Source organism: Zeus faber (assembly GCF_960531495.2).
Source record: "Zeus faber genome assembly, chromosome: 6".
Lineage (NCBI taxonomy): Eukaryota > Metazoa > Chordata > Actinopteri > Zeiformes > Zeidae > Zeus > Zeus faber.
This window is the reverse complement of record NC_137201.1, coordinates 407,552-430,875: the sequence shown is the minus strand read 5'-3', so window position 1 is coordinate 430,875 and position 23,324 is coordinate 407,552. Positions and strand designations below refer to the sequence as shown.

Below are 23,324 nucleotides of genomic sequence, written 5' to 3'. Positions count from 1 at the left end.
TGAGAGGTGAAAATTCCTCTCTGTAGAGGGGGAATCACATTCCCAGTTTACTATCATATGGCGATTTTATTTAATAGTTGGCAATTAATCCGTGAAGTAAACCATGGAGTTTATCAACTGTATCAACAGCAAAACAATCTTCATTGTTCAGAAGGAGTTTAGTCTTTCCTGTTAAGTCTCTTTAAAGTGTGTACAAATTATTCACTTATTCAAATATCACTGGTGTTGATTTTATTCAATCAACTTTTATTGATTGATTTTTAACATTTTATTGTGCCATTGTTGTTTTTTGGAACTTTGATGGGGGGGGGGGGGGGGGCGTTTCTCAGACAGAGGCTCAAATGCAGAAATTTGTTGTGATATTTCACAATTATTCTAAGTAAAATCAAAATTAGATAGTTCAAAAACCCAAATTTTTAAATCAAATGGCTGAAGACTAGAACCTATAAATCCACACACTTGGCCACTTCAAAAATTTGCAAGTAAAACTTTAAAACTAGTCACTTTAATTTATCAAGTATTGCATAACAGTTTTATCTTACCTCTTACTAGTATATTGCAGTTTTTGTCTTAAAACACTGTCTATTTTACCATTCAGTATGACATTACATTGTTGTGGCCCACGACTATTTAAGATTTCCACTATCAAGTTGATTCACTGTCATTATTGTCTACATTTTATTTTGTCTTTCTTTTAGTTAAATACTTTTATTTGATTCTGTACAACTTCTTTCCAATTTTGATTTTTAAGTTTTGTTTAAAAATTAACTGTTTAAATACTCTTAAAATTCAGTTTTTAAATACTACCTTATACTTTATTTTAATCAGTACTCTTATTTTACATATTATGTAAAGTTAAGTTAGCTCTGAGACTAAGAATCTTATTACTGGTAATGATGCTTGCATTGTTATCAAGTATTTGACAATAAACTTTAAACTAATATTACATATACCTGGTTTGAGTGCTCTCATTACAAAGCCATTGAACTTTGTTATTTTAAAAATGTAAATAAAAAACAGCTCACATTTTGAAATTAAAAAGTTGTGCAACATGTAGATTAAAATAAATCATTAAGACCTGTTCTTATTCATATGACAATTAAACAATTGAACTTTGAAGGATGACCTCTGGTCAGGGTTCAAGGACAATATCTCAGGTAATGGGTGAGGGTTAGAGGTGGAAATCTGAAATCTCTCCGGAGTGTGATTGTGTTTTTTGTGGAGTTAGCGCCATCTCATGGTGACACTGCAATTGAATAAATAGGTGTGTTTACAGTTGAAATTAAACACACCCTGTCAGGACACATGAGAAGGAGCGGGGATTCCAGCCGAATGGCAGCCGGCTCGGAGGCTCCTGGTGGTTGATTGGAAGCTGACTGGAAGCTGGTTGCAATTCGGCTGTCAGCCGGCAGGAAGAGCCCATCTTCAAGTGGCTCCAACTATGTGTGTGTGTGTGCGTACGTGCGTGTGTGGGTACGTGTATACATATAGATATATATATATTCCCACTCCTATATATATATATGTATGTATACACACTATATATATATATATATATATATATATATATATATATATATATATATATATATATATATATATATATATATATATATATTAGAGTGGGAATATTTATCATCTGGGACCTCATAATACAATGCAATGTGTTTTCACACACGTGGGTACTCCCTGAGAACCTGGCACTGGCACTGGTAATGCTGATGTGACGTCATCCAACGATGTTTCAGAACGAGCTCCGTGTTGTACTTACTCCTTAACATTCACTGATTTCATCTTATCCTTCCACAAAAATTTGTTTCTGAACAAATTTGAGGCAAGAAATAATCAGTCCAATTGCTGGATCTTCACTCATATTTGATCTACAAGATATAATTTAAAAGTTTGTTCCAACTTCCGTAAAGCAAACTTTATTTTATTATTTGTCGTGTTTTTTATTACCGCTGAGTGTATGTGGGCTGGTCCCCACCCAGACCCATCACCGGTTCTTCCATCGCTGAAGGTTCGGTCCGTGTCCTGGGGCAGGACCTGAATAAGTTTCTCTCAACAGAGCTTTCAGAACAAATTTTAAATTTGTTGCAATATTTCACTTTTTTTGAGTAAATTAAACGGTGACACACAGTGTTTTCATTAGTTTTATTTAATAAAAAAAAACACTGATTCATTCATTCTTTCAAATCATTCATTCTTTCAAATCAGAGATGTGTATATTTATTCTATTTTTTCATTTTTTTATTTTTAACCTGTGCTGTCAGCACAGACAATGAGTATTTGTATGCCATTGCATCTAGGACAGAGTTAGTCTGCAAGTGGAGTTCAAGTTCTCAACCTGCAATGCAACTCTTTATTATTTCTTAAATCATCAAGAACTGCTGCAATAACTCTGTCCTGTGGAAGACCTGTAGGATGACAAGGGCATGGCTTTTGGTTATAGAGAACCACCACCAACTATAATCAACTGATCATTACTCCGAGAGGGGGAGAATCACCATGAGTGAGACAAATAAACACCACCAAACCAAACAACCAAACAACATTTACACAAAAACATAAACATTGGATGACAACATGTATTGAAAAACAGTTAGATCCAGGAAAACTGGAACTACAACTGGTCACGTGGCCTCTTCCTGTCATAGTTATGGCAGTAAATGAGGGAGGAAAGGAGAGGAATGCAACCAGGAGGGTGCTGGGGTGCACTCGAAGCAGGTGTGGGTGCATGTGTGTGTGTGTGTGTGTGTGTGTGTGTGTGTGTGTGTGTGTGTAAGGTGTCCACCATGAGCGTACAGGACTTATCCCATTTGGTTCTGTGTATTAGATCGGTATTATGTCGTGGCGCCTCCAAGCAGCGTAAAGGGCCCCCAAGCGGCGTAGACACCCTACGGCTACAGGAAAGCCCCGAGCACCCTGCCCTGTGGCCACAGAAGACCCCCGGCCCCCTAGAGAAGCCACAGGGCCCTGAGGAGCATAACCCAGTCCCAGGGAGCACGAGGAGACCCTGCACCCCAGGGGCACTCATGCAACCCATCCCCAAGTACAGGCAGAAGACACAGCCGCAGGCATAGATCCCAAGCCGGCCCCCGTTCCCACCCACGCCCGCCCCACCGCAGCCGACCAGATGCCCCACCCGGCGTGAGTGTCGAGTGCCCATCCACATAGCAGAGTGTGCTCAGCGTGGGGCACCTGGATGTTAACCAATAAAGATGGCGAATAGTAAAGGGGAGAGTAGACATCCTTGTCTTGTGCCATGTTGTAAAGTGAAACAACTATTTTAAATTACTCAGGAGTCACTCTGGCAGCTAGTGAATCTTTGCCTCAAAGATTTAGTTTTTGTAACAATTCCCTTCACAACTTAGAGCTAACTCAGACTCAACCTTTTTGATTCCCATTCATTGCTCACTGGAAGTCCTCCCTCGCTCACCGTACAATACACCAACTGAATCAAGATGAACGACTCTTTCTACTGAGTCACTTGTCAAGAACCCAATCTAAATCTGAATGAGTTGTACCTTTCATCACTTTGAGACCGCACTTCTGTTTCACACTGCAATAATAAACCAACCATGGCTCACTTTTTACTATCTTTCTTATTTAATTGTGATTGTATTAGTCTATAGTGAAAATTTACATGGGAGGTGTGTTATGTCACTGAGAATGTTAGCTCCTGGAATTTGCCTTTTCATCTTCATCAGTTAGTGCCTTGACTTCCCCATTGAATTTTATTCCCCTGGGTGGGTGCCCTAGACGCCCTGATGATAGATCCGCCTGTTATTATTACATTGTGACTTTGTGTCATAATAAACCCGTTCATGAGAGATGCACCAGTGCTGTTCACAGTCCGTACATCATGCACATTCTGGTATATCCGGTGCAGATGACAATTTGAATGAGTTGCAAGGTGATTGCTCTTTTAGTCATGCCTGCTTTGACAACCTGACTACTTGGCTAAAGCTTGTCAGGTCTCAAAAATGGGGTAAATGGTTAAAGCAAAGCAAAAAAATATTATATCTATTTTTTAAGTGGCTGAACCAACTGCCCAGTGAGTAACATTGTGAGGAACACATTGTAAGTTTCTAAATAATGGCCCAAGTATTCAGATGCTTACAGTTTGTACACATTCTGTTGTTACCACTAAATATCATATAGCTGAGTGTTTTTGAATGTACCCTAGAACCGTGTGTATTATGTATGTCGAATATTCTATACCTGAAACTAATTTCATTCTTACATATTTCAGGAAAGCAGGTGTCAAGTCTTACCAAAATAAATATGACCTTGTTATTTGCCTTTTAACAGGTTTTTCTCATTCAGTTCATCTCCTCAAACACCCAACTGTGCTGGAGCTTCATTACCCCGTTAAAAGAAAAAATCTGTTCCAGAAAAGGAGGTGGCCATTATCACCATGAAGGAGATCGATGACACTGGAATCTTTGAGCAGGAGAAAATAGTGAGTCAACTTTACACAATATATCATGCATGCCAATAAAACAATGTGTTAACCAGACATTGAGGTTGTGCACATTTTAGAATGAAAGACTTTGGACTCCAATTTATTTATTGTATTCAAACTTTCTTTGGGATGACAGAAAGGTGTATTGTATTTAATTTAAATTCAAATAAATCTCTGAAATGAATCTTTTTGGATCACTTTTTTCAATATCTCAAACTAGGAACACTGTTGCTGTGTCCATAGTCACATGCTATTTAGTATGCCAAGTCTGAAGCCCTAGTATGCATGTATGTATGTATCCAAATTGTATGTGAATAGTACTAGCATGGCATACTCCATCCAATGAAAGATCTTAATGCATAATCCATTTGCGAACACTATGTTGGCAAATGTATGCCACAATGCAAAACTCAAGGGCAAGAAGTTTTTTTCTTTTTTGTCTAATTTGAAAGTGTCAGAGCTTCCAAACAAGGTGTCACTTTTGAAAATCAGGCAAATATTTTTAAAACGGACTTGTTAATGACAAGGGTGTGGCAAACTGTGATTCTGAGATAATCACCTCCAAAGTTTTTCCCACACCAGGTTCATTCAGCCAGCTCCCTGAATGCAAATGGGGTTGGCGGACAAACAAAGCCTCATGGCTAATTAACATACTGCTGAATGGGCCAATCAAGAACAGCGTCAACAACACACAACAAATTTTGTTTTAAAAAAGCTTTTATTTAACAGTAAGAATATACATGTTTTATGAAAGTGGAATTATTTTGGAGTTCAAAAGTACGGACAACACAAAAAAATGTGGAGTCCATCAATATTATGAGTCTGAGAAAATCTGGTGCACTTTAACCGTCTGTTTACGGAAGTGACGTAGGTGTGTGACGTGAAGGGTTTTTCTTCTTTGCCGTTTCACAACAGTGGCTCCATGTGTATAAAAGTAGTACAATTTAAAGGTTGAATTCTATCAAAACAGTTTCACGTTGGGACTTCATATCACATAGAATATGGATGAATGATCTTTACCTATACGGTCGCTTTAAAGGAAACGATCAATCGGCATTGTTCATTGTTTTTCTGCATCTTATAAGTGAACTGTGTTACCCCAATCTAACGCGAATAACTCTATGGTTTAACATTTTTCTACTATTCATAAATCAAACTCGGTTATCAAAATACGTTGTTTAGAAATGCGCGAGATGGCGGCTTTTGTTGTGGTGGAACACATATGCAGTGTCGTCATCAACCAGAGACGTGCTGAAAGGAAGTACGGTGGATACAGAACGACATAGTATATTCGAGAAGCCATTGTTTATTCAAACATACATACTAAACGGCAGTGATGACGTGGCGCCACCTGTTGTGGCTGCCTGCACAGGCGCTCTGCATTGATTATGCACATTTTTGTATTTTTATTTGTTTTATATAACTTATGTCCATCAAAAACTCATCGGCTGTGATCTCCTACGGCCGCGATGCACTCGACGATATAAAAATTTCCCTGAAAGATCAACTTGGGAACTTTTTATCCGTGGATCCAGAGTGGCCCCGGAGATTTTACGCATCAATGCTTTCAACAACAACAATAACAACAACAACAACAACAACAACAGCAACAATGGAGGCGCTGTTCCACCGGTGGGCCCACGGAGGATGCACCACGGTAAACGTGGCAGCATTAGGGTCACAATGAGGACACAACCTGACCGTCCACCTCTGCCAAGCATCATTCTTGCTCATGTCCAGTCCCTGGAGAACAAGATGGATGACCTTCCAGGGAGGATTACATTCCAATGGGATAAGATAAACTGTTGTGTCCTCTGCCTGATGGAGACATCGCTGAACCTGCTGGTGCCGGATGAAGCCATTCGTCCAGGCGAGTCCTTCCCCGTGTTCTGCGCCGAAAGGTTGGAGGAGTCGGGGAAATCCAAGGGTGGAGTCTGCCTCATGATAAACAGCTGCTGGTGTAACCCCAGCAACACCAAGACTCTTCCGCTCCTGCTCGCCGAAACTGGAACAGCTGACCATCTCATGCCGTCCATTCTACCTCCCCAGGGAATTCAGCACGGTCATCATCACGGTCTTTTATGTTCCACCGCAAGGCACTATCGTATCTATATGATGTGGTGTGCAGACTTCAGAACAAACTTCCTGACGCGGCTGTGGTGGTGGCTGTGGACTTAAACAGGGCGAACCTTAAAAAAGTTCTGCATTAATTTCCACCAACACATCATGTGTGCCACCAGGGGAGATAGAAATTTGGACCACTGCTACACACCGTACAAGAATGGATGCAAGACCATCTCGCTCCGTGCTATTGGAAAATCGGATCATTACGCTATTTTGTTGCTTCCTGTTTACAAGTCGTGTATCGTGCGTGGAACGATAGTGATGAGGGAAGTAAAGTGATGGTCGGACCAATCAGAGACTGCGCTTCAGGATGCTCTTACTGACATGTTTCAATCAAGTTCCAGTGATGTCAGTGAGTTAACGGAAGTAGCTACAAGCTTCATAGCAATGTAGCGGAAAGCATCGTTCCCACAGTGAAAGTTTGGATATTTCCTAACCATAAACCATGGGTCAATAAATCCATCCGTGGCGCTCTGAATGCTCGCACGGCTGCTTACAACGACGGTCTTGTATCCTGTAATATGGGAAATTACAAAGTGACGTCATACAATCTGCTGAGGGCAGTGAAGAGTGCTAAACGGACCTACAGGGACAGAGGGGAGCGACAGATGGAGCAACGGTACACCAGGCGCTTGTTGCAGGGGCTGCGGACTATTACAAACTTAAACAACGGCTCCTCCTCAGCCACGAGTGTGGACGCATCCCTAGCCAATGAACTGAAGTTCTTTTATGTGCGATTTGAGTCTCGCAACAACACAGCTAGCTTGCCGGCTAATTGGAGTTACACCACTGGGGATGAGGGCGCACTCTCAGTGTCCGAGGATGACGTCAGGAGGGCTCTGATGCGTGTGACCACCAGGAAAGCTATGGACCTATGCTAACCAGCTAGCCCCGGTGTTCACTAGGATTTTCAATGTCTCCCTGGCCGAGCCAGTGGTCCCGTCCTGCTTTAAGGTCAACCATCATTCCTGTTCTGAAGATCGCCTCTCCAGCCTGCTTGAATGACTACCAACCGGTGGCCCTCACCTTGGTGGTCATGAAGTGCTTCGAGAGGGTGATTAAGTATTACATCAGTGCCTCGCTTCTCCGCACCTTGGACCCGCTGCAGATCGCGTACCGGCTGAACAGAGCCACAGACGACGCGGTCTCCCAAGTACCACCACGTTCACGCACCTTGATGACCGGAAGGGGGCCTATGTGAGATTGCTGGTTATCAATTATAGTTCAGCTTTCAATACCATAGTTCTCACCAGACTGGCTGTCAAGCTGCAGGAGCTAGGACTGAGCACTCCGCTGTGTGCCTGGATCCTGGACTTCCTCCCAGCCCGCCCCCAGGTGGTTAGGGTGAGGAGGCACATGTCCAGCACCCTCACCCTGAAAACAGGATCCCCCCCAGGGCTGCTTCCTCATCTCCAAGACCATTATCAAGTTTGCTGATGACACCGTTGTGTTGGGCCTGATCAACGACGACGATGAGAAGGCCTACTGCAAGGAGGTGGCTGATCTGTCTCTCTGGTGCCAGGACAACAGCCTCCTCCTGAACGTCAACAAAACTAAGAAGCTGATTGTGGACTTTAGGAGGGGATTACAAACAAGGACGCATACACCGTTGGTGATTAATGGGGCTCCGGTGAGAAAGGCGAGGCATTGTCTTTACCACCTCAGGCAGCTGAAGAAATTCCGGTTCTCGGTGAAGTCCTTCTACTCTGGAGCAGTGGAGAGCATTCTGACAGGCAATATCACTGCCTGGTTTGGGAACTGTACTGCTCAGGACAGGCGGGCCCTGCAGAGGTTGGTGCATTCATCCCAACGTACCACTGGAACTACCCTCCCTCCCCTGCAGGACTTATACACCAGGAGGTGTAGTAGCAGAGCTCGCAGGATCATGAAGGATCCTCATCACCCCAAAAATGGACTGTTCCAGCTGCTGCTGTCAGGCAAGCGCCTCTGTAGCCCCACAGCAAGGACAGAGAGAATGAGACTGAGTTTCTTCCCGCAAGCCATGAGGACTGTCAATGCTGAACTCACCAGGGGTCCTAACAAAAAGCACTGAGACCCTCACGTAGGCCCCACTGCCTTACTGTACTTATATACTTATATGTAGCATACTGTACTGCAAATTACTGTATCATTGTTCTGGGTTACTGCATACTGCACTGTATTGCTGTTCTGTTGGGTACTGCTGTTGTATACTATACTGTATATCTCCATACACACTTTATTCACATGCACTTTACTGCACATATCTGTATCTACAAATTGCCTCTATTCCCTTTATTTCTTCAGTATTATCCCATAACTTTATCCCCATTACTTTTATTTTGTACCCCCACTCTGTATTACCTTTTTGAGTCAATGTTTATTTCATTTTATTTAAATTATATTAGATTATTATTATTATATTACTATTCGCTAACTGCATTAGATTTTAGGAATCAGTTAGTTTCAGTTATTTAGCTAGGTAGAAATTAGGTTAGCTATTATGTTCGGTTTAGAAACTCTTGTACATAATCTCCGGGTGCGATGCAATGACATTTCACTGCACACTATATGTATGAACGTATGTATATGTATGTGACAAATAAACCCCTTGAATCTCTTCAATCTTGAATCTAAAGTACAATGAATGATATGTTGTATGTAGTACATGATTTCAGACTCAGCATGCTACTCCACTTCACACTGTTGGGCTCCGTATTGAAATTAACCATACTGTGAAATTAAGTATTTCTACAACCCTGTTTCAGAAAATCAAAGTTACAATATGTGATATATGACATATTCTATAGATGGTACTCCTCGATTGGAAATCATTCATTGTTAATGATATTTCTGACAATAATAATACTAATAATACTAATACTAATGCTAATACTAATACTACTACTACTACTACTACTACTACTACTACTAATAATAATAATAATAATAATAATAATAATAATAATAATAATAATAACTGGGATTAATATAGCACCTTTCACAAACCTGAGGACACTTTACAATGGAAAAACAAAAAACAAAACAAGACAGGATAGACAAATTGAAATAAATAAAGAACAGAAAAAAGGGTCAGGGGCAGTAGGCCTCGTTGAACAGGTAGGTTTTGAGGAGGCTTTTGAAGGTGGCCAGGGATGGTGCATTTTGAATGTCAGTGGGGAGAGAGTTCCAGAGGGTGGGGGCTGCCACACTGAAGGGTCTCTCCCCAAAGGTTCGTAGCCTCATGCGGGGTGTGGAGAACAGACCCGTGTCCGAGGACAGCAGCTTCCGGCACAGGGGGTAGGGGTGGAGGAGGTCTATTATGTACTGCGGGGCAAGGGCGTGGAGGGATTTGTAGGTTAATAGTAGGTTTTCGTATGAAATACGGGATTTGACAGGGAGCCAATGGAAATGGATGAGGGGGGGGTGATGTGCTGCCAGGGCTTAGTATGTGTGAGTGAAATGAAAGGGTTGAATCAAAGATGACGACTAGGTTGCGTACTTCGGGGGGTGGGAAGATAGAGCAGCCATCAACAACCATCCCAGATCTCCAACCTTCCTGAGCAGTGCCTTGGGAGCCACAACTCTTAGATTTAATTTTAAATCATTTTTATCTATTTAGCATCGTTTGAGTTTGGTTTCTTGGGCTCGACTGCTAAGCAGGCAGCAAGCAGTGAGCAAAGCAGATAGAGCAATAGGGATTGGTCTGCCCATAAGGGCGTAGGACCATGTTGCGCCGTTGAGGTTTCTGACAATGTTCTCTGCAAGTTACGCCTCATTTCATGAAATCCTCGAGAAGCCTTAGTATAAAATGTTTAGTATTCAAATCAGAATAGTACCTTATTAAAAGCTAAACTTATCATGCATATAATTTTCTTTCAACTTTGTTATTTGTTGTAATTCAATGAAATTCACATGTTAAATACAGTATTTTATTACCAAAAGGTTAACATTTCAAGCTCTTGTTCCAAGCCGTATTTGGCAAACGGCTGATGTATTATGGCATGTGTTATAAGGTGGTGTGGCAAATTGTTATGTTGAACTACTTGCCGGTTATTTAAGCTTTTTGTCAGGCAGAACAGTTTTCAATGTGAAATGTTGGCTAGAGCTGGCCAACAGATTGCAGTGAGTCCATAACTTTTGTCCGTTTTGTCATCCAGCTGACATAACTGAACAGTGCTGCAGAGCTGCAGAGAGGCAGATGGCATCCTGGCGTTTCCTGTGAGAGGTGACCTCTCATCCCCACTTCCTGCTCCCAGTGTCGACTAAGACATATGTTTTCCCCTGGGAGCGTGGTGAGCCTGGGCTCTACAAGGTCCCTGCTTTTTTTCTTTCCCTTTTTTGCTCTTAATGTCTAAAAATACCATTCCAGCCCGGATGTGAGAGACGAGTGTTATGTAAGACTCCAGCGATTGAAATGTCAGGATAGAATGAGGGACTGCGCAGAAGGTTTCCCCGATCTTGGGTCACAAACTAAACAGTTGTGGAAGACAGTTTCCTGGTGTGCTTTCAATGGGGGAAAATTAACTTATTTGGTCATTCTATCGTACATTAAACTGGTTAAGAAAAATAACGCATGATGTCTGTCAAGGGTCCCCAAAAACATTGAAGTAGGTAAGACATCTCCCGATTTCTATTCTTTTTTTATTCTCAAAGCCTTGATCAATGCCAAGTACCTTGGTTTTGTGAGGTCAGGTGAGAGTTTTTAAAATTAAAAATCTAATTTGATGAGAGTAATTTTACTTTTTCAAATTCATATTTTTTGTGATTTTTGTGACTATATATTTATATGATATATTATATTCTAAATTAAAGGTTTCAAAGGATTCAAAATACATGAACACAATAGCTGAGCCCATAAAGACAGCTGGATTAAAGTACAGTGGTCATTTATTGTATGGTGTTGTATAAGGTATGAAGGGTTAGGGTAACCCTAACCATAACCCTGAAAATTACATGAAATAATTTTTACACTTTTGTGACTTCCAATAGGGAATTGTTTTCATAGTATCAAACAACTGAATAGCACAGGCAGTAAACCTTTTCTCAGAATAAGCAGCACTAGTATTGTTTTTGGATAGATTTTGGAGAAGAAGAAGGTCGGATGATACCTGTAGAGAGACTTGGTGATGTACCTCTCCATGGTTTCACGCTCAGGACGGGACAGGTTGTGGAGACGACTGGAGGGCAGGGAGCCACCAGGCGGTAGATCAGTTACAGTTGTACGGGCGATGGGGTGGCAGAGAGAGCGCCTGCTCTTTACTGAACACCTCCCCTCAATCATGATATTCAGGAGGTACAACAGACAGGTCCAGAGTAACAGGAGAGACAGAGACATCGGTGGGAACAGGGGGAAGAGCAGAACACAGACATTTAGAATGGCATAGGGAACTCCACCCAACGATCTTTTTGGCGGACCAATCGACGTGAGGGTTGTGCAGTCCGAGCCAGGGGTGTCCAATGACCAGGGGGGTGTGAGGTGAGGAAAAAATGAATGTATTCTCGTTGGTTCTCAGACAATATGATCAGCAGTGGTTCGGTCTGGTGTGTGACCTGCGCCAGAACGCTACGATCAATAGCACCAACGTTCATGGGACAATCAAGGGGTTTCACAGAGATGCCGGACTGGGAGACTTAAGGCGAGTCGAGAAAACTCGGCACTGGAATCGACCAAAGCTAATAATGGAATGTTGTGGCACAGGGTAGCTTGGGCCTGCAACCTAGGGGGTGGGGTCTTAGATTCAGAAATTTTGCTCACCAGTCTCCCCACAGCTACGGGTGAGCATTGTATTTTGGCCAAACAGGACAGAAAGCCAGGAAATTACCTGACTGTCCACAATATACATACTAGATACAAGAGGGAGAAGGAGGAGAGACATAAAGAGGCAGGAAGGCACGGCTGGGGCTGTGACACTACTATCTGGCAACACAGCTCAGACCCCTTGGCTACTGGTGTCATTCTGAATATGGGGCCAAATGAAAAGAGCTGTCACTAATAGATACGCCCCTACAATCTGTATCAGGCTGCAATCAATCAAAAACCTGGTTGAGTTTGAAACAATCCCCAATATATACAGAGCTTAAATGACTGATTTGGCCTGCATACGATCCTGACATTATGCCAACGGCAATAGACTATACAGTAGATACAGACAATGGACATGGGATGATATCACATCAATGTGCCTTATTACAAATGACTGGGATCTTGAGCGCTTTGAGACTCTGAGTAGAAAATATGGACTTGTGAGATTAGCAAATCAGAATATAATTGTGTTGTTAGTATTTATTTATTGATTTATTTTTTGATGAGATTAAAATTGTATAGGTATATGCAGGTCCAAAATTACTTTCAGAAGGAAGTGAAAGGTCTACCATCAACGGTGTTGTGGATCTTCATTGATGCCTATAAATCCGGAGGTATTAGAAGAATCATTGGCCCACTAAACCAAGGTATTTTACTGTCAAGGGGTCTCTCAACAAAATACATTAATGGAAAATGGGAGAAGGAATTTAATATTAATATAAAAAAATAATAAATATAAATTGAAATACCAGAGGAGACGCGATGAACATCTGCATCACTCAAATGATCCCCACCAACTCCCAATGCTGGAAAACCTGAGCGTTTGGTTGGAAAAATATCATGTTATTTTATTACTCCTAAACAATAAGCTAAACAGTCAGGTACTCAATATCAATGGTGGAGACAATGTGGGGCCGCATTGGCAGACCATTCTCCAGCATTGAGCATCATGTTGATGACATCTCTATCATGCACCAGTTATTTACCTTTGTGCGGATCTTCGCGCACTGAATGTAGCTGTTGCGTTCTCCTTTCTGCTTTTTTAATTATTTCTTTCCACTCTTGTTTGTATTGTGGATACATCCAAATACATGTATGAGTACCAAATGCAAAAAAAGCCCAACTACTGATAAGTCTGTAGCCTCGTCTTCTATCTTGGGTGTGCTGTAAAACTCTGCAGCGTCATTGCATCATGTCCTGCCTCTTGCATGCTCTACTCAGGCTCCGCCCCTCGTCTTAACCAAACAGATTATTTCCAGGTAGTGTAAATGCGTCTGACACCGACAATCTCCATTTTTTTTTGCTACAGGTGTGAAAGGGTAACTCCTGACAATGTCTGGATAATCACGTCCGGACATTATCTGGACATTGTCCGGAGTCCATGTGTGAAAGCAGCTTTAGAGACGAGTGATGCAAGAATTGCAAGCAATTACTTCACAGGGAACACATCTTTTCAATAACTTGGGGGATGGTCATTCTGGCAGCGAGTGAATCTTTATTAATTATTGTGAGAATTCTATTCCCTGAATCAGTGGTCAAGAACCAAGGAACGCAGTTTAAGTGTGATTGGATCAGCCTGTAGAGAAAATGTCTATGGGGGGTGTTCTGCATAACATTGAGAACCTTAGCTTCCGGAATTTGCCATTCCATCAGTTAGTGGCGAGACTTTCTCATTGGATTTCTTTGCACATGTACACTGTGGGAACAAAAAGGAGAAAAAAAAGATTGTCTGAAAATTCTCTCTCTTCCTCCCCCTCTCTTTCTCTGACACTCCGACACACAAACAAGCTCCTGAGTCATTCTGCGCTATGAGAGGGCTCTTGGGAAATGATACGGTTCCCTGAGCAGTGTTTACTCTGCTCTGACATGTAATGCATCTTAACCTCGACCCCGCAGTGATTAGCAGCTGCTGGCACTGCATAGTCCGAGAGAAGGGGATGGGAGACGGAGAGAAATACAGTAAACCCTGTAGGAAGTTTGAGTAGCTTTGCTGGGGTTGTTCTTAGCAATTAGGAGGTTGGGTGGGGTGAGGAGAGCACACCACACATATGTATCACAGCTTCATCGTTGTCTAAGTTTAGATTTGGCCTCCGCAACCACTTCTCAAGTAACAAGACTGTGGCATTCTGAAACAAAAACTTGCGCACACACACTTGAGTAAGAGAGAGAGAGAGAGAGAGAGAGAGAGAGAGAGAGAGGGGGAGAGATATAGAGAGAGAGGGAGAAAGAGAAAGAGACAGAAAAAGAGAAGAGATTCAGTCAAAAACGAGAGCTAGAAGACACAAGAGACAGCTGAGAAAAGGTAAATTTGGAATGTCTTCAGACAATGTAGACAGTGCAGATGAAAACTGTATTTTAACAGATAAGAACAAGAATACAATAGAATTTTTGGAAGTATCGATAATATTCTGCAGCTCTCTCCCCAATGCCTCCATTTTCCATCGGTACACACATATATATATATATATATATATATATATATATATATATATATATATATATATATATATACCTCTATCCCTCTGTCAGCTGTTATGGGAAAATGGCAAATGAAGGAGAAGAGACTCCTGGCTGCCTTCCAGCCTCCTGCGCCGAGCGACAGCCAGCACATTTCCTTCAGGACATCGTCCTCCATGGCAAGTTTCAAGTGAGTGTGATATCCAGAGCAAGACGGGGAGGGAAGGAAAAGTCAGAGGGAAAAGAAGAATGTAGGTTTTACAGTATTGGATGCTTTGTTATTTTGTGCAAAATTTCAGTCTACGCTGTGTGGTGGAGTTGCGGTTCATTCTTGCACTTGGTAAGGAAACCACAAGTTCATTGATCCATTTTACAAAATAAAATATTTACTCCTCATCCGTGTGATAAATAAAAATTACACATTTATTGTCATTGGAGTTTTTCAATGAAATTTGGAGGAAAAATGTAGGTACAAAAGTACATTTCATTATTTGTGGTGTAACAGCATACCAATGCTACAGCATATTTTAGATAAACTTGACCACTAAAGAGTGAGTTCAATTAGTTACACATGAGTTGCAATGATGGTAGGGCTGCAAGATTAATCGCATTCAATCGCAAAAGCGATTTATTCCTCCATGCAATCTGATTCCTACAGGAGGCCAGATCTTCTTACAAGCAAATTAAAAAAATATATAGCAAGCTGCATCATGCTGTGCATCTCACTACATAATGTGAAGTGTATGTGTATATTCGTTTTTCCTAATTTCCCTGAATTAGTTTTTCATGGGGAGTGTTATACTGTATATGCATGTGTCTATATTTATCTGTCGCAAAGAACCGTGAGAGAATCGTGATCTCAATTCCAATCAATGAAATTGTAATTCTCATTTAATCCACAATCATGTTGCCTTATGAGGTGGCCCATTTTTTTCTCTATGAGTGTTGTTGTGATGTTATGTAGGCTGTTCAGTTTTATGCCATAGTCCATTTTACTTTAACTTCTGGCAAGTAGAAAAATAGAATTATTTTACAAATACCCTTGTTATCTCTTGCATAAACATTCTGTTTAGCCAACAGATATGTTTTTAAATGATGATGCCTCGGTAAGTAGACTACTGTGACATGAGATAGTCGTAGCTGGGTTTTTTTCAGGAGAGTGAAACCATTTATTTTTTAGTCACAGTCAAATAGATTGTTCATTGAACCAAAATATAATGGCCGATTTAAGGAATCCTGTCTTGGGTCAGGGATAGCATAGTGTTGAAGTAAACTTGTGATTTCAAGATTAAAAGTCGAAAATGGAGCAATGAACTCCTGCCAGGAAGATTGCAAGGACTTCCCATGTTTGTGTGGATTTGAGTAGGACCATCTGGTTCATCCAGTTTTGAAACATAGGCAGGCTAGACTACTCAGATTACAGCAAAAACTATTGTGCGGACTTGTGTCTGTGCAGTGACCCTGTAGATTTACATTTCATGCCTATGATGGCCTTGAAATGTAATTGTATGTACCTTCTCTTTGTCCCAGTGTTATGCAGGTCCTTAACAGTTTGTTCATGACAAAGTCATCTACGTGGAAAATATTCACAATATGTTGAAGCCTAATCTATTTGTGGTCTTTTGCCGTTACTTCTATTTATCACCACTTAAAGAATAGGTTTGCACATTTTTGACAACATTTTAGCAAAGCTTGCTTTGTTTATTTGTTTGTTTGTTTGTCACCATCATAGGTGTGGGTAGGCTGTACCTAGGGTTGCCGTTGGCCTTGCATCTGTTACGTGGCTTGCTATAGGCATGCATTTGGTTACGTGGGTGCGTAGGTGCGTACTTGGCCCACGTTCTGCACTTGCTTGTGCGTTTTATGCCTGAGCATGAAGGTAGGTTGTGTGTATGCTTCAGGGGTGCAGCAGGTTCATCTTGTGTATTTGGGAACTGGTTGCGTGTCTTGAGGACGTGTGTGGGTGTTTCTCTGTGGGCTCTTGGCTTCTCTCCAGGTTCAGGGATCTTCTGCGGCTGCGGTGCTTTGGGCTTGGAATGGTCTTGCCATTGTGGGATGTCTGTGGTAGTGGGGCTCGTGAGTAGCTGCAGAGCCCTATTGCTGCTTGGAGGCACTATAATTGACTGACCTCTATGATTGACGATATCACTGACCTCACTATACCAGCACTAACTGCGGAACAATCCCCCCATGTGCCCACCACTATCTGTCTCATACACTCCCTTGAGATATATGCAACGTAGTTCATGACAGAGCCATTAATAATTTGCATTTTGTTACAAATGAACAGAATATTCGAGACGTTTACTCACAGTGTGACCCATAAATATGAAATAAATACAATAATCTAAAAGAAACAAACTTCTGTAAAGACATAGCGTTTGATACGCATTTGACAGTCGCATGTGCGCTCAGCCAAATCGCACTGATTTGGCTGAGCGGTAATTTAATATTAATAATTGTACAGTGGTACCTCGACTTACGACTGCATCTACTTACGACTAATCCAAGATACGAGTAGCGATAGTCGCGAAAATTTGTATCGACTTGCGACCGACTGCTCCAAGATACGACCGTGGAAATTTGCAGTTGGCGCGTCGGCGGCCAGTCAGCAGTCAGTCAGCGGGCAACCTACATCGTGTGTGCACATAGTTTGTGGCTTATAAATATATTTTTCATATTTACTGTGTTTGTGCTGTCTTTTGTTTATTTTCACCCTTCATGATTTCAATTTATATGGGAAAAATTGCTTCGACATGCGACTGTTTTAACAAAAGAGTTTTTTAGAACGAATTACAGTCGGAAGTCGAGGTACCACTGTATTATAGAATATCACAGTCATGACAAAAAAGAAAACTTATGCCTTTAACCCCACACATCCACACACACACACACACACACACACACACACACACACACACACACACACACACACACACACACACACACACAGTGCCCTCAGCACACTCACCACTATGCATGTGATTGTTTGCCCCGTTGTTCTTAATCCTGCACACAAAGAGTGACGAAACCAAACCTCTCATGCACGTGCGCACGCACACACACATTCATACACACACACACATACCCCCACACACACACACACACACACACACACACACACACACACACACACACACACACACACACACACACACACACACACACACACACACATCCCATCAACTTGGCTGTGGCTGTGTCCCTTTCCATCCTAAATGCCCGTCCCTCCCTGTCTCTCTCTCTGTGCCCCCTGCCAGCTGCTGAAGGCCCTGACGCCAGAGGAGAATACGCAATGCCAGCACGGGCTCTACTTCCAGGATGGCCAGCGGCGTGTGGACTACATCCTAACCTACCATGTCAAAAGGCCCAGCGGGGGGCGCTACAGCCTCCAGCCCTCAAGGCTGCTTACTGACAACGCCTTCGCCCGCAGCCTTCGCAGAGGTGCCCGCATGCGCCCGGCCCCACAGGAGAACAGTCGGCACTCAGACTACCCAATGTCCTCACCTTGCCCGGGGGCCGCAGACGAGGAGCTGGGTTTCCAGAGCGACAGCCTGGATTATCAGGAGGACGACAAAAGATCCAGGAGGGAGGAATTTGAGAGGAACCTCCGAGACATGGGGCTGGAGCTAGAGAAAGATGAGGATGTGAGTTTCTGTAAGCTGTCTCTGACCAATCTTCAAAATGATCAAAAATTGATTTGAAAAAAGACACACATACGTATATCTATATATAGCTATATATATCATACTATCTATATCGATGTCTATATCTATATCTATATATATATCTTATATATATGTATGTATATATATATATATATATATATATATATATATATATAGAGAGATAAATACTTGAATTAAAGCAAAGAAATTAAGCAAAGAAAGTCTCATAAAAGTCAAACAATCCACTAATCATTGTATATTTAAAATCAAACTGTCATGCAATCAAGCAATAACGTTTTCTTGAATTTTCTTCAAAAGTTGACCTCTTAAACAAAGCAAATTTATTTTCTATTTAATTTTCCTAAAATTAGCTTTTTTCCAAAGTATTTTTTCAAAGCTAACTGAATAATCACACATACAATTCCAGGCTAATATAGAAGAAGCTAATATATACAGTATGTGACCCACTGCAGCAAAACCCACATTGTCGCGCATTTCTAAAATCACCACGAGCCACCAAATAACTTGAATTAACCTTTCTATAAGGAAAATTAGATTTTTCCAAATTTGTGTTCTTTTGTGTTTTTTTTTATCTCTCAATGTATCTTCAAAGCTGAGTTTGATTTATAAATAGTAGGTAAATGTTAAACCATGGAGTTAAATATTCCCATTAGATTACATGGGGAAACACTGTTCACGCTGAACAGTGCGAACGCCGATCTGTCGTTTCCTTTAAAGCGACCGTCCAGGTGAAGACCGAATGTGAAACAGTTTTGATAGAGTTCAGCCTTTAAATCTTACGTGTTTTATACACACACCTCGATTCATTGTTGTGTAGGTGGCGTAACACGAGAATAAGGAAAGCTGACGTCACTTCCATGAACAAGAAGTGGAGCCTTCAGAAAACTTTGAAGGTGATTATCTCAGAAACACAGTATGCTGCACCCTCGTCATTAACAAGCCATTGCTTTAAAAATATTTGCTTGATTCACACAAGTGAAACCTTGTTTTTAAGCTCTGATTCTCCACTTTATTGCAGTAAAAAATAAAAAAAAAGTTGAAACGGCACCAAAAGTACCTAAAATCGAAGGTGGGTCACATATATACACTACTCACAAAAAGTTAGGGATATTCGGCTTTCGGGTGAAATTTCAGGATGAACCTAAAATGCACTATTACCTTTACAGGTGAACTTAATTTGACCTTCTCAAATTTTTTGAATGCACATGTCCAACTGTTCAATGTCTCAGTACTTTTTGCACAACTTGCTGTTCTCTAACAAGGGTAACTCTAACAGGTGTTTGATCCATGAATCGACCAATACATTTCCTGGTTCAATTAGAATTGGTATTTAAACAGTCCTCTTCATCATGCTGTTCACATTTTGACATCATGAGACCAAGACGACACCTAACAATTGATCAACAGTACCTCGCCATTGCAAGGCTTCAAACAGGATGTTCTCAGAGGGAAGTGGCCACTGAGCTTAGAGTGTCACAGAGTGTCATCAGCAGGCTGCAACAGAGATACAGAGAGACTGGAAGAGTCACAGAAAGGCATAGAAGTGGACGTCCTTTGGCCACATCCCACACTGATGACCGCTTCATTGTGAACAGTGCCCTGCGGAACCGGATGATGAATGCCACTCAACTCGAGCCACATTGAAGGGAGGTGAGAGGCACCCAAGTGTCACGTCAGACCATTCGAAACCCGTTTACATCAGCATGGTCTGCGTGCTAGACGACCTGCAAGGGTACCTGACCACACCACCAGGCACAGGCATCATCATCTTGCATGGGCCAGGGAGCATTTACGCTGGACGAGGGACCAGTGGGCCTCAGTGCTGTTGTCTGATGAAAGTTGATTCACGTTGAGCAGAAATGATGGCCGCCAACGATGTTGGAGACATCAAGGAGAGCGCTATGCATCAGCCACTGTTGTCACCAGACGAGCCTTTGGTGGTGGTGGTGTTACAGTGTGGGCAGGTGTGTCTAGTCAATAAAGAACTGCCCTACACTTTGTGAAAGGTACAGTGACAAGCCCATACTACCTGAATAACATCATTAATCCAGTCATTGTGCCCCTGCATGAACAACACAGGCCTAATTTAATCTTCATGGACGACAATGCTCCAGCTCATCGAGGTTGCATCATTAGGGAACGGCTGCTGGAGACTGGGGTGCCTCAAATGGAGTTGCCTGCACTTTCTCTAGACCTGAATCCCATAGAAAACCTATGGGATCAGCTGAGTCACCGTGTAGAGGCTCGTAACTCTGTACTCCAGAACCTCAATGACGTGAGGGCCGCCCTTCAACAAGAGTGGGGTGCCATGCCTCAGCAGACAATAAGTCGACTTGTGAACAGCATGAGATGTTGTTGACAAGCTGTACTTGATGCTCAAGGGCACATGACAAGTTATTGAGACACTGACATTTTTTGTTGTGGTATACCAACCGCTGTTGTTGGCTTTTGTTTCAATAAATTGTTTGAGATGAGGAAATCACCATTGCATGCTTCTACTTAAATGCCCTACTTTCATCATATAATATCACTGTAGCGTGAACATTTTACATTTTCCATAAATTTCACCCGAAAGCCAAATATCCCTAACTTTTTGTGAGTAGTTTATATATACATGTACTCCTCACTTAACCACCGAGTTCCCTTCCTACAACCAGGTCGTTAAGCGAATTGGTCGATAAGCAAGGACTCGTGTTATTTCACGGTAAGGAGGCGTGGCAATTGCGAACACTTGTGTAGTGAATACTGACCTACTGCGGGAATGAGACTGAGACTAAGAATGGTGATGCTGGTGAGATGCTTGACGCTGAGGCGCTGCGCACACAGTACGCATGCTGGGTATTGTATGGTATAGCTGGTCGTAAGGCCGAACGGTCGTTAAACTGGGAGGTCGTTAGGAGGAGTACCTGTGTGTATATATATATATATATATATATATATATATATATATATATATATATATATATATGTACTGTATATATATACTGTATATATATATACAGTATACAGTGGGCCAAAAAAAGTATTTAGTCAGCCACCAATTGTGCAAGTTCTCCCACTTAAAAAGATGAGAGAGGCCTGTAATTTTCATCATAGGTACATTTCGACTATGAGAGACAGAATGGGGGGAAAGAATCCAGGAGATCATATTGTAGGATTTTTAATGAATTAATTGGTGAATTCCTCTGTAAAATAAGTATTTGGTCACCTACAAGCAAGCAAGATTTCTGGCTTTCACAGACCTGTAACTTTTTCTTTAAGAGGCTCCTTTGTCCTCCACTCGTTACCTGTATTAAAGGCACCTGTTTGAACTCATTATCAGTATAAAAGACACATGTCCACAACCTCAAACAGTCACACTCCAAACTCCACTATGGCCAAGACCAAAGAGCTGTCAAAGGACACCAGAAACAAAATTGTAGACCTGCACCAGGCTGGGAAGACTGAATCTGCAATAGGTAAGCAGCTTGTTGTGAAGAAATCAACTGTGGGAGCAATTATTAGAAAATGGAAGACATACAAGACCACTGATAATCTCCCTCGATCTGGGGCTCCACGCAAGATCTCACCCCCTGGTGTCAAAATGATCACAAGAACAGTGAGCAAAGATCCCAGAGCCACACGGGGAGACCTAGTGAATGACCTGCAGAGAGCTGGGACCAAAGTAACAAAGGCTACCATCAGTAACACACTATGCCACCAGGGACTCAAATCCTGCAGAGCCAGACGTGTTCCCCTGCTTAAGCCAGTACATGTCCAGGCCCATCTGAAGTTTGCTAGAGAGCATTTGGATGATCCAGAAGAGGATTGGGAGAGTGTCATATGGTCAGATGAAACCAAAATAGAACTTTTTGGTAAAAACTCAACTTGTCGTGTTTGGAGGAGAAAGAAAGCTGAGTTGCATCCAATGAACACCATACCTACTGTGAAGCATGGGGGTGGAAACATCATGCTTTGGGGCTGTTTTTCTGCAAAGGGACCAGTACGACTGATCCGTGTAAAGGAAAGAATGAATGGGGCCATGTATCGTGAGATTTTGAGTGAAAACCTTCTTCCATCAGCAAGGGCATTGAAGATGAAACGTGGCTGGGTCTTTCAGCATGACAATGATCCCAAACACACTGCCCGGGCAACGAAGGAGTGGCTTCGTAAGAAGCATTTCAAGGTCCTGGAGTGGCCTAGCCAGTCTCCAGATCTCAACCCCATAGAAAATCTTTGGAGGGAGTTGAAAGTCCGTGTTGCCCAGAGACAGGCCCAAAACATCACTGCTCTAGAGGAGATCTGCATGGAGGAATGGGCCAAAATACCAGCAACAGTGTGTGAAAACCTTGTGAAGACTTACAGAAAACGCTTGACCTCTGTCATTGCAAACAAAGGGTATATAACAATGTATTGAGATGAACTTTTGTTATTGACCAAATACTTATTTTCCACCATCATTTGCAAATAAATTCTTTAAAAATCAGACAATGTGATTTTCTGGGTTTTTTTTCCTCATTTTGTCTCTCGTAGTCGAAGTGTACCTATAATGAAAATAATAGGCCTCTCTCATCTTTTTAAGTGGGAGAACTTGCACAATTGGTGGCTGACTAAATACTTTTTTGCCCCACGGTACATATATATATATATAATTATATATATTGTTGTATTGTTTTTTGTGTTTATGTGTTCATGTGTTACTATGTACATTCTCCTGCTTTTGCTTCTGTTGCTCTGTACTACATGTTTCCCATTGAGCTGCTGCAACGCTTGAATTTCCCCTTCGGGGGATAAATAAAGTACTATCTTATCTATTTTTAAT

The 23,324-nt window shown here is 41.8% G+C and overlaps 1 protein-coding gene across 6 annotated transcripts in view; it reads left to right on the top strand.

Annotated features, from left to right (window-relative positions):
- The window catches only part of ano1b (anoctamin 1, calcium activated chloride channel b), a 122,270-nt gene that overhangs the window by 18,912 nt on the left and 80,034 nt on the right, over positions 1-23,324 (top strand). For 4 of the 6 annotated variants that reach the window (XR_013844201.1, XM_080002094.1, XM_080002092.1 and 1 more), the window contains exons 1-3: positions 14,581-14,679; positions 14,907-15,024; positions 18,095-18,481. Coding sequence is in view for 5 of the 6 variants with exons in the window: in XM_080002094.1 (XP_079858220.1) it covers positions 14,920-15,024; positions 18,095-18,481 (492 nt within the window). In the remaining variant the exon portion in view is untranslated. Of the gene's footprint in view, positions 1-4,314; positions 4,466-14,580; positions 14,680-14,906; positions 15,025-18,094; positions 18,482-19,340; positions 19,417-23,324 lie in introns of those variants that run through there. The other 2 variants (XM_080002093.1, XM_080002095.1) reach the window with 2 other exon arrangements.